The sequence below is a fragment of the Grampus griseus genome (genome assembly GCF_964374135.1).
Source record: "Grampus griseus genome assembly, chromosome: 9".
NCBI lineage: Eukaryota > Metazoa > Chordata > Mammalia > Artiodactyla > Delphinidae > Grampus > Grampus griseus.
The window spans coordinates 21,795,937-21,808,957 of NC_139003.1; the positions used below are offsets into that span (position 1 = coordinate 21,795,937).

At 36.5% G+C, this 13,021-nt stretch overlaps 1 protein-coding gene across 3 annotated transcripts in view; it reads left to right on the forward strand.

Moving 5' to 3' along the window:
* COPG2 (COPI coat complex subunit gamma 2) overlaps positions 1-13,021 on the forward strand; it is a 130,791-nt gene that overhangs the window by 2,057 nt on the left and 115,713 nt on the right. For 2 of the 3 annotated variants that reach the window (XM_082662549.1, XM_082662550.1), the window contains exons 4-5: positions 3,368-3,439; positions 12,669-12,748. In XM_082662549.1, coding sequence (XP_082518675.1) covers positions 3,368-3,439; positions 12,669-12,748 — 152 coding nt within the window. Of the gene's footprint in view, positions 1-570; positions 620-3,367; positions 3,440-12,668; positions 12,749-13,021 lie in introns of all 3 variants that reach the window. The other variant, XM_082662551.1, reaches the window with a different exon arrangement.

Here is a 13,021-nt window from a genome sequence, read left to right on the forward strand (position 1 = left end):
TATTTTTTAAAAATTCACTTAATTTTAAAATTTACGGTGTTTGATTAACATAATAATATGTAAAATTTCTTGAGGACGAGGAGTATGACAGACACTTCTTTTTTATTCATGAGGTACCAAATCAGCTAAGCACGTGGTAGGATCTCAACGTTGATTTGAATTTAACAAGTATTAGTTAATATTAAAACATGTTTTTTAGATATGTTCAGAAAATAAAAATATATTGCAAAATCTTACACAAATTCCAGATAGATATTTTATCCTTTTGGGGGGAGTATATTATATTACTATTTTAAAACTTTGATTTTAATATTCAAATTTTATACAGGCATACCTCATTTTATTATACTTTATTGCATTTTTTTTACAAATTGAAGGTTTGTGGCAACCCTGCATTGTTAGATGATGGTTAGCATTTTTTTTAGCAGTAAAGTATTTTTAAATTAAGGTATGTACATTGTTTTTTTTTCAACGTAATGCTGTTGCACAGTATAAACTACAGTATAGTGTAAACATAACTTTTATACGCACTGGGAAACCAAAATATTCCTGTGACGTGCTTTATTGCAGTATTCACTTTATTGCTGTGGTCTGGAACTGAACCCACAGTATCTGCAAGGTATGCCTGTATTTATTTTCCCTACTCCACCACTAGCAGTATGATTCTGCGCTTAATTGTTTTGTACCTTAATGTCTTTTTCTGTAAATGGGGATTATGCTAATACCTGTTTTATAAAGTTATAATGATTAAATGATACAATAAATGTGAAGTACTGAGAATAGTCCTGGACACATAGTAAACATTCAGGAATAGTTTTCATTCGGTCATATAGCATATATATTTATTACATACCTGCTGCGTTCTATGCACTGTTTTAGGCACTGGGGATGTAGCAGACAAAACCAACAAAAATATTTGCACTCATGAAACATAGATCCACTTGCACTTTTTTTTCTTTTTAAATTAATTAATTTATTTTTGTCTGCGTTGGGTCTTCGTTGCTGTGCACAGGCTTTCTCTAGTTGCAGCGAGCGAGGGCTGCTCTTCATTGTGGTGTGCGGGCTTCTCATTGTCGTGGCTTCTCTTGTTGAGGAACACAGGCTCCAGGCGCGCAGGCTTCAGTAGTTGTGGCGTGCTGACTCAGTAGTTGTGACGCGCGGGCTCTAGAGCGCAGGCTCAGAAGTTGTGGCGCACGGGCTTAGTTGCTCCGCGGCATGTAGGATCTTCCCAGACCAGGGATCGAACCTGTGTCCCCTCTATTGGCAGGCGGATTCTTAACAACTGCACCATCAGGGAAGTCTCCCACTTGCTCTTATCGTTATTTATTTAACTTTTTTGTCTTGTGTGTGGTTTTATTTTTTTGTTTGTTTCTTGTGTGTTTTTTTGGTTTTTTGGTTTTTTTTGCTTCAGACTAAAAAAATCTCATGATTTTTAGTCTAGGGCCTTAGAAAATGTGAGTCTGTTTCTTAGATACACACACACACACACACACACACACACACACACACACACACACACACACACACACACACACACACACACACACACACACACACACACACACACACACACACACACACACACACCCTACCTCAGGTGGTTTACATATGGTGCTTAGAAGACTGTGGCTTCCAATCTGAATTCCATGAGAATATTTTTACTTTACTAGACTTCATGACTGAAGACCTCATCCAGAGACATGAAGTTTTGTAGCTTGCAAATGGAGGCAGAGCAACAAGAACATGCTTTTAAATAAAATATATCTATTCACAAACATATATTCTCATGTGGTATTATATTAGAAACATTTAATGCAAAGTCAGTTTGATTTAACTTTTCATAGCATATATTGTGTCCAAGTTGGGGAACTCCAGTCTATAAGCAGAATTTTGAGTAGTTAAAGTTGGTTCAGAGTAGCATGTATTTTTACATTGACCAATACTGCTTTGATGGGCAACTCATGTTGAAACATATAATTATCTTGATAAGGAAGTTACCCACACAGTCTGATAAACACAGTCAACTAGGTGAACAGATTTGGGAACTTTAGCTTTATCTTTTGCCTAGTTCTTGGTAGTGCTTTATGGAAAAATACTTCTAAGTTTCTACTAGAGTTGACATATCCGTATATTCTCTGAGTTTCAAGTCAAAAAGTAGGGACTTAGGATTTACTGTACTAGTATGACTGACAAGTAGATGGGCGTCTGTATGTTCTCTAAATATGAAAGAAAGTAAGGGAAATGTCTTGATGATGAGCAAGCTGGGTACTCTGACTTAAGTAATTGTAAACTCTTATACTTTGTCTTTCATCCTAAACTTTCAGGGTTTTTCATCAAAATTTGTTTATTCTTACACCTATGACAAATAGATTGACTAGTTATATTTTTTATGAGAGCTGAAGCCCTGAAAAGTGATTGAGCCCAACATATTATATAGGATTGTTTTTACTGAAGAAGTTAACTATTGAAATGGTAATGTTTCAGGTGGTCTGTGGTCTGCAGTGTTTTGACTATTAATAAAATATTGGGTTGGCCAAAAAGTTTGTTTGGGTTTTTCTGTTACATCTTATAGAAAAACCCAAACGAACTTTTTGGCCAACCCAATAGGTTATCTAACACCTCGCTACTCAGAAATATGTGGTTCCCAGATCAGCAGCATTCGCATCACTGGGAGCCAATTAGAAATGGAAAATTTTAGGGTTCACACCAGAGCCACTGAATCAGAATCTGCATTTTGGGAAGATCCTCTGATGATTTATTAAGCACGTTGAAGTTCTGACCCAAAGCATGTTTTTAGGGGCTTGAGCCAGTGTCTTGAGATGTATTAGCAGCCCTATAAGCCTTACTTTTATATAACTAATCTGCTGCCCTTTTGGTTGGTCCCTTTTTACCATGTTTTCTGGGATTCCTAATAGATAGTTCTTTACAGTTTAATATTTATTATGCTTCTATGATATTGTCAGGCATTGGATTATAGAAATGTAGAAGGTATGATCTCTGCTCTTAGGCAGTGTAACAATAACATCCTGTTCTGATAAGGAAGTCAATTTACTATCATTTTCTATCTCCTTGTAAATCACAGTTCTTCAGGGAATTTAAAATAGTTCCTGCTAAAAAGTTAGATACCACTGTTCTAGAACTTTCATAAAAGCATGGTGTATGATAATGGATTGTTTTAAATAAGGAATGGATAAATGGCTATGTAGGTTTATAAATTAAAAGCCAGAAAAATAGCAAAGAGGCACAATGTTTACACAGAGAGTTTTTCCTGAGTTCTAAAAGATCTTTGCAGAAATAAATGGAAAGTCCTTAATTTTTGTTGAGTTTAAGAAATTGTTTTAATTTAAACTTAATTTAAATTACTTAGGGTGAACACTTTGGAACTACGGAAGCCACAGAAGCCTTCTTTGCAATGACTCGATTGTTTCAATCTAATGATGTAAGTCTTTTTTTTTTTAATTCTTTTAGGCTAAAAAAAGCTCCTTTTATCTGTTTTCCTTGGGGGAACTTAGAGTGCTCCAAATTAGGGAAAGTTGCTTGAAATGTTTAAAATTACTTAAAAATTTTCTCTTCATAAAATTTATAAATGTTCATTAAAGGACATATGAAAATGAACGAATGAAAGTATATAGTTCAAAGCTGTTCACTCACAGATCTACCGTGCAGTCATGAAGACCGCTAATATCCAGCTTCTGGCGTGACACTGCGGAGGTGGACTGGTATAGAAGTCAGAGGACATAGCTATCACATCTCTAAGTTCTTAGTCAAGTTTCTTGTGGGCCTGGGGTTGCTGTTGGCAGATGAGAAGACGAGCTGGATGCAGAGTGGGGAAGGGACATGGAGTAGGGAAGAAGAGTGAGGACAGACTAAAGCTGCCAGCACCTCTGCATCTGTCTCTCATTACCTTCGACCACCCTGACTTTCAAGCATAATGTGTGCTTCACTTCTGTCTTCCAAATGTGGCACATATTTCCTTTTTGCCCAGCTCTGACTCAGAACCATCAGAGAAGGGGATTGTGGGATCTGTATTTCCCAGCTTTCTGTTAACATAAATTGGCCAAATTGTGCAGTTCTTTTGGTATGTATTGCATATCATCACAGGCCACATTTTGTGCCTGACCCCGAGGATTTTATAGGATTTGAGTCTGGTTATGTGTCTAGATAGTGAGCAGTTTGGGGATTAGGTCCTCAGGAACATCGGTGTCCCATGTAAGGCAACTATCTCAGGGAAAGTCAGTGCACATTCTTCAGGCAAATGGAGCCTAATTTCCTCAGACAGGGTATGAAGGACTGCTTCTGCTTGCCCAGGAGGCTTGGAGGAATTTAGAGGTTCAAGGTACTTCACTTCATCAGAATCTGCCCATATGTCCCCATTCTGATTTTCAGGGCCCCTCTCCTTGCCAGTCATGGTCCTAACTTTAACATAAAATGGCTCACAGGGGGTAAATTGAATTTGCATTGTAATTCAGTCACCTGCAGGATATACTTTTCAGAAATCTCAGCCCTGTGTCCACATGGCATGAGGCTTTTTATTAAGGCATTATGGACGTTTTCTAGTCCCTGACATAGACCTTAAGCTGTGAATTCAAAACTCCGAGCTTAGCATTTTCTTTTACCTAGTTTGCCAGTGTACTTAGAAGGAACTAGCCCATTATACAACTCATTTTTACAAAAATGTTCTATGGCAGCAACTAGTTGATTACCCAAACCTTTGTCTTCTATAGTCCTTGATTATATTTGTCTGCAGGTGATGATTTAAGTATTTTGCCACAGCATGCCATGGATGACTAGTGTCCCCTTTACCACTGGAGACAGGGTCATTAATTCCTTTTATCAAGTCAGAAAAGCAATTTCAGATTCCTATCCTTAAGGCCCTATTTCCCTTTAATCACTTCCTGTACCAAAATTTGGGGTTCAATCAGGGAAGCAGAATTGCTGTGTTCATTATTGAATTATTTATTAGAGGAATTAAACTAGAAAACGAGGCATTTCAAGCTGCTGGAGAGTGGGGTCACGGAGAGGGACTATCATAAAAGTTGTGGAAGGCTGCTTCACGTGTCTTGTGGTAGGCCAGAGGCTGTCGCTGCTCACAGGGCTGGCAGTTGGGAAGAAGAGCTGGACATGGAGCAGGGAAGAGGATGCAGAGCAGGGAAGAAATAGCGTGAGGACAAACTCGAAGCTTCTAGCACAGAGGTTGTATTAAGAGAAGAAGACATGAAGTAGTTTTCTAGGAAATGGATTGGGGAAATGTAGGATTGTTGGACAGGACGCATGGCCCCTTCAAGTTAGTGGTCATGAATTAAAGTATTCCCAGGTAGCATGGTGAATGTTTTTCTCCAGCTACAGGCTTCAGGTTAAGGCATGGAACAGTTAAAGATGGGGTTTAATCAAGATTGGGATTTTGCCATGTTAGTAAGCAGAGGGAGGAAAAAGGAAATTGAGTGATTGAAATATTGACTGTGGAGTCTGTGCTTGGTTAGGAGGCAAGTAAGAACGGGGGCTGATTGGGACAGTAAAGAGTTGATGGAATCAATGGCTTGTAGGTCATGATGGAGCGAAAGAGTTGAGTCAGGAGTGGTGGTTGGAGAGTGAATGCTTGGAAATGAAATACAAAAGGGGTACTGTTACTGAGTAATGACCAGGATATTTTATTTTTTTTTGTAGTGACTGAGGTTTAGTAACCATGTACAGCATGATGTGATTTGTTTTGATGGTCCCTTAGGCAGAGTATGGAATTAAGGATATGATTTTTTGTGGGGAAGATGAGGGGGTTTTGCCAGTGGCATGTGGAACTCCTTCCTTTCCCAGCCTTCCTTTGCCAGAGGGTAATAATTATTTTGAGATTGGTATCCTCCTATGTTTATATATTATATCTGTTTGTATCCATAATATATACTTAGTATTTTTGTGTTTTAAAATATAATCTGAATGATGTCATCTTGATATTATTTTGCAATTTAAAAAATTAATGTTTTTGAGATCTGCCCACTTGCTACAAGTACTTTTACTTTATTCTGTTTTACTGCTGTATGGAATCCCAGTGTGTGAATATACAGTATTCTTATTTATTTATCCATTCTCCCATTGGTAGATCTATAAGTTGCTTCTACTTTTTTGCTATTATAAATGACATCACACATAATGTTTATGTACATGTCTTCTTGTGCACATAGAGAATTTTTCTGGGGTAGATACCTCTAAGTGGAATTTCTAGGTAATGCTATTTATACGATCTTGCCAAATTGATCTTAAAGGGTTGTACTAATTTACACTGATTTGCTTCCAAATCCTTACCTGCTCCAAATAATAATTTCTATTATCTGATCTAAATATTTGCCATTCACAAGAAGGTGATATGGCATCTCTTTGTGGTTTTAATTTGCATTGCCATATCACTGCCGAAATTGAAACTCTTTTCATATAGTTAATGGCCATTTTACTTTCCTCCTCTGTGAATTGTCTGTTTATATTCTTTGCTTATTTATATTCCATCTATTGATTTATAGGTTTAAAACTTTATTTTAGCCTTTAAAGAATCTGCTTTGTTTTTTTAATTTTAAAAATCAGCTTAAATATACAATAAAATTCACCAATTAAGTGTACAGTTGTGTTTTGACCAGTGTATAGAGTCATGGAACAATCACCACAGTCATGATATAGAAACTTTTCGTCACCCCAGAATGTTCCCCCATATTTCTTAGTTGTCTATCTCCTCCCTCAACCCCTAGCACCTCGCAATCACTGATTTACTTCCTGACAACATAGTTTTGCATTTTCTAGAATTTCATTTAGATTTAATCATATAGTATATAGTCATTTATGACTTTTATGTCTTGTTTCTTTCCCTTAGCTTTTGAGATTGATCCAAGTTTTTGTATGTATCAGTAGTTTGTTCATTTTTATTGCTGAGTAGTATTCCACTGTATGGAGGTAGTCTTTATTTATCCATTCACAAGTTAATGGATATTTGGGTTGTTTCCAGTTTACAGATATTATAAACAAAGCTGCTAAAAATATTCAAGTACAAGTCTTTGTGTGGACCTATGTTTTCATTTTCTTTGGTTAGTATCTAGAAGTGGCATTCTTGGGTTTGCATTTCCTGAATGATGAATGTATTAAGCATGTGTTAAGCAAACATAGGCTTATTTGCCATCCGTTTATCTTCTTTGGTGAAGTGTCTGTTGAAATCTTTTACCTTTTTTTTTAAAAAAAAATCAGGTTGTTTATCTTCTGCTTATTGAGTTGTAGGTGTTCTTTTTATTTTCTGAATACAAGACCATCATCAGATAGGTGTTTTGTAAATATTTTCTCCTTCCCAGATCCCAGTCTGTGGCTTGCCTTTTCATTCACTCACCACTGCATTCTTTTTCTTTCTTTTTTTTTTTAAGTATAATATACAAATAGTAAAATTCACGCTTTTTAGGGTATAGTTTTATGAGTTTTGACAAATGCATACAGTAGTATTATCATCACTGCAGTCAAGATTTAGAACATTTCCATCACTCCAAAAAGTTCCCTACTATATGATCTATTCCTCGCATCCTCAGGCCCAGGAAACCAGTAATCTCTTTTCTTTCCTTATAGTTTTGCCTTTCCAGAAGTCATAAGAATGATATCATACTATATGAAGCCTTTTGAGTCTTCTTTTCAGGCACTTAGCATAATTCATCTGATATTTGTCCATGTTATTTTTTGTGTCAGTTTACTCCTTTTTATTTCATTGTAGTAATTTGTTGTATGGATGTACCTCAGTTTATTTGTTCATTAGCTGAAGAGCATTTGGTTTGTTACCATTTTTTGGTGGTTATGAATAATGTTGCTATAAACATTCATGTATAAGTTTTTAAATGTAAGTTTTTATTTCTCTTGGGTAAATACCTAGGAGTGGAATTGCTGGGTCATATGATAGGTGTATATATGTTTAACTTTGTAAGAAACTGCCAACCCATTTTCCAAAGTGACAGTACCATTCCCCCCATTACTGTATGAAGCTTCTAGTAGCTCTGCATTCTAGCCAGCACTTGGTATTATATGTTTTTTGTTTGTTTATTTATTTTTTAATTTTAGTCATTCTAATACGTATGTAGTAGTATCTCTTTGTAGTTTTAATTTGCATTTTCCTAATGACTAATTATCTCAAAATCTTTTTATGTGCTTTTGTTGCCTTCTATATATCTTCCAAGATGAAGGATCTGTTCATATCTTTTGCCCAATTTTAATAATTTGTTGTATATTTCCTTATTATTGAGTTTTGAAGATCTTAATGTATTCTGGATAGAAGTTGTTTATCAGATGTTTCCCAAATATTTTCTCCTAGTCTGTGTCTTGTTTTTTCACTTTCTTAGTCTTTAACAGAGCAGAAGTTTTAAGTTTTGATGAAGTCCAGTTTATCATGGTTTTTTTTCCTGTTATGGATTGTGTTTTTGATGTGTATTATAGAAATCTTTGCCTAACCCAAGGTCATAGAGATTTTCTCCTATGCTTTTTCCCTAGGCATTTTGTAGTTTTTGTGTCTTAAATTGCTTTATGATCATTTTGAGTTAATTTTTGTACATGATATAAAGTGAGGGTTGAATTTCTTTTCATCTCCTTCCTCTTCCTCCACCACCCCCTCCTTTTCCTCCTCCTTTCTTTTCTCATCAAATTCTACTGGAATAATTGCATACCAATATGGAGGGAGGAGGAGGAGGAAGAAATAATGATGATTGCGTTACAATGGCACATTGGAACATTCTATTATTTTCATTGATATATATATCTATTCTTATTCCAGTATCACACTGTCTTGATTACTGTAGCTTTATAGTAAGTTTTAAATCAGGTCGTGCATGTTTTCCTATTTTATTATTATTTTTTTCCTTTTCAAAGTTGTTTTGGCTCTTCTAAGTTCTTTGCATTCCTCTATGCATTTTAGAATCAACCTGTTCATTTCTATTAAAAAGGCCTGCTGGAATGTTGATGGTGATTGCATTGACTCTAAAGATCAATATGTTCAACTACAAGAAAATTTAAAACAAAGAGATCAATTTGAGGAGAATTGACATTATAACATTATTGAGTTTTCTACTCCATAGACATGGTATATATTTCCCCTTATTCAGGTCTCTAATTTCTGTCAGCAGTATTGTAGCTTTCAGCATAAAAGTCTTATACATATTTTGTGAACTTTATCCCTGAAGCAGTTAACATTTTTTATACTATTGCATTTGTATTGTTTGTAGGTAGTCTATAGAGATTAAATTGATTTTTGTATATTGACCTGTTTCCTGTGATCTTGTTAAATTTATTTATTACTTCTAGGAGTATTTTGGGAGATTCCTTAGGATTTACTTTTTTCAGTCTGTATGCTTTTTTTTTTTTCCGGTACACGGGCCTCTCACTGTTGTGGCCTCTCCCGTTGCGGAGCACAGGCTCCGGACACGCAGGCTCAGCGACCATGGCTCACGGGCCCAGCCGCTCCGTGGCATGTGGGATCCTCCTGGACCAGGGCACCAACCCGTGTCCCCTGCAGCGGCAGGCGGACTCTCAACCACTGTGCCACCAGGGAAGCCCTGTATGCTTTTTATTTGTTTATCTTACCTTTTTGTCTTCTTGCACTATTGTATAGTGTGAATAGAAGTGATGGTAGAGGACATCCTTGCTTTGTTCCTGATCTTAGAGGAAAGGTATTTAATCTTTCACCATTAAATGTGATGCTGGCTCCAAGTTTTTCATAAGTGACCTTTATCAGGTTGAGGAATTTCCTTTCTGTTCCTAGTTTGCTGGGAGATTTTTTTTTTCCATAAATGGGTATTGAATTTGGTCAAATGTCTTTTCTATATCCATTGAATTATTGTGGTTTTCCTTTTTTAGTGTATTAATATGGTGAGATGCATTTATTTTCCTGGAAAATATAAAATCTTTGTTTTCTGTTTGTTAAAATTTGTTATGAATTTTGAGTCTGTGGTCATGAAATATATTTATGTATAGTTTTTTCTCGGGTTTTGTATTTGGGTAATGTTGGCTTCATAAAATGAATTGAGAAGTGGTTCTTCCTCTGCTCTCTGGAAGAGTTTTTCTAGAATCATTATTAATTTTTCCTAAAATGTTTGATGGAGTTCACTATTGAAACCATCTTCATTGTAGGAAGGTTTTTGATAATTAACTACTTTAAAAGGAAATAGATATGCTGCTATTCAGATTATTTGTCTTCTTTTTTTTTTTTTGCGGTACGCGGGCCTCTCACTGTTGTGGCCTCTCCCGTTGCGGAGCACAGGCTCCGGACGCAAGGCTCAGCGGCCATGGCTCACGGGCCTCGCCGCTCCACGGCATGTGGGATCTTCCCGGACCGGGGCACGAACCCGTGTCCCCTGCATCGGCAGGCGGACTCTCAACCACTGTGTCACCAGGGAAGCCCTATCTTGCTGTTTTAATTTGCCTTCCCCTGATGACATATAATGAGGAGCATCTTCTCATATACTTATTTGCCTTCTGTTTTTCTTCTTAAGTGAGGTATCTGTTAAGGTCTTTGGCCCATTTTAAAATTAGGTTGTTTTTCTTATTTTTGACTTTTAAGAGGTTTTTCTGTTTTTTGGGGGGTTTGGGGTGTATTTTGGATAACAGTCCTTTCTCAGTTATGTGTTCTGTAAATATTTTTCCCAGTCTGTGTTATCTTCTCATCCTCTTGACATTGTCTTTTGCAGAGCAGAAGTTTTTAATTGTAATAAAGGCTGACTTATCAATTATTTGTTTCATGGATGATGCCTTTGGCGTTGTATCTAAAAAGTCATCACCATACTCAACATCATCTAGGTTTTCTTCTAAGAGTTTTATAGTTTTGCATTTTACAGTTAGGTCTGTGGTCGATTTTGAGTTAATTTTTGTGAAGAGTGTAAGGTCTGCGTCTAGATTCATCTTTTTGGCATGCGGATATCCAGTTGTTCTGGCACCATTTGTTGAGGAGACTATCTTTACTCCTTTGTATTGCCTTTGCTCCTTTGTCAAAGATCAGTTTACTGTATGTATGTGGGTATATTTCTGGGTTGTCTTTTCTGTCCATTGATAAATTTGTCCATTCTTACGCCAATACCATTCTGTCTTGTTAGTGTTTACCGCTTTCTTTTTTTTTTTACTCTTCATTCCTTACTGTATTTCTGAGTTATTATCTAGAATAATTTCCCTGTGCCTGAAGAATATACCTTCTAGAATCCCATCTTTTGTAGACTTTAGATATTTTATCCTATGCAAGACCCTGGGCTTACACTTCTGTGGCTATGAGTTGTGTGTTTTTCCATTTTGGGCACCTGTGAATTTCCCTTCATTTTCCCTTGGCTGTGTATTAAAATTTTTTTGTTCCTGTTTTATTCAGCATTTCTGTGTATTTGTTTAGGCAGTATAGTTGTTAAAAACACATCTTTGTCAACACTACATTGTCACTCTTTAATTTTAGCCAATTTGGTGGGTGTGAGGTGGTATATGAAATGTGGTTTTAATTTGTATTTCCCCAGTGACTAACAGTGTTGAGCCTCCATTTTTTGTGCTTTAGCTAAATTTTTTTGGATCTCCAGTTTTATTCTGCTTCATGGTAGATTTTTGCTTGGGGGGGGAGTGTAAATTTTCTTCTGCTCTGAAGTTTTGATTGTCATTTTTTTTGCTTTCTTCTCATAGTAGCTTCATATGGATGTGATATGCCTCATTATCTGCCCCCATGCTGCCTTTCTCATTCTGGGGTGATTTTTTTCTGTGTTTAATCACCATGAGAATCCTCACTCTGTTCTGCCTGTTCCTTAATGGGCTCAGTAGTCTCCAACAGATCCTTTGTACAGCTTGGACTCTGGAGCTGGGTCTGATGTATTTGACCTTCACTACTTATAAGAAATATGAAGTTACTTGGTAGAGAATGAGGCTAGACAGGCTAGAGGAACCAAGGCTTTGAGCATTGAGTATGAGTGTTTATGAATAAAATCAGAGATCCAGGTGAGGAGAAAGGGTGGGCGAAAATTTGTTTAACACTTCTTTTGGATCCAGGTATCCATCTAGAAATCTTGATAATTGAAAATAGTAGTTGTACAACCACAAATACCTTAAGAAAAAATATGCTGAACTGAGGAAAACACAGAGTCTGCATGTCTCTCTGTATATATTTTTAAAGAATTTAAAAAATACATTTTCTAGGACAAGCCTTTAGCACTTTGAAAAACCTGTCTTTGGACTCACATTGTCACAGTCACAGTTTGGGTCCTTCTGTATAAAGATCCATGTAATTAACTGAATTTTTGAATTTTCATCTAGGTGTCTTCTACTGTTAGTGCATCAATTACTTGTGTTTAGGAAATACTAGAATTTTGAATATTTTCTCATCCAGGCCTTTTTTTTTTTTTTGCGGTACACGGGCCTCTCACTGTTGTGACCTCTCCTGTTGCGGAGCACAGGCTCCGGACGCGCAGGCTCGGCGGCCGTGGCTCACGGGCCTAGCAGCTCCGTGGCATGTGGGATCTTCCTGGACTGGAGCACGAACCCGTGTCCCCTGCATCGGCAGGCAGACTCTCAACCTCTGCGCCACCAGGGAAGCCCGAGAATCTTTTTAAGAATAGCTTTCTAAATATATTGACTTGGGGCCCTCACTTCAAACAGTTTAAAAAACCATTTCCTTATGAATAACCTTTTGCCTTTTATAAATAATTTTTCAGCAAACATTGAGAAGAATGTGCTACCTTACTATCAAAGAAATGGCTACCATCTCTGAGGATGTCATAATTGTGACAAGCAGGTATGTGAATAGTTAAAACCTACGATGTGATACTTACATATTTAGTGGAGTATTTGTTGTTCTCTTTCTGTTAATTTTACTTTTTGACTGTAAGAAAGCCAGTAGGAATTGAAAAGAACATAATGTCTTAAAGCATTCTTTTCTAAAATGTGGTTGTCATGTGAAAACCATCTCTGTTTAATAAAGCTGAGAAAGAAGTCACAAAGGATAGTACTAATAGATTTGATTACATTTTAAAATGTCATAAAAATATATAAACAAAACTAAAAAGTA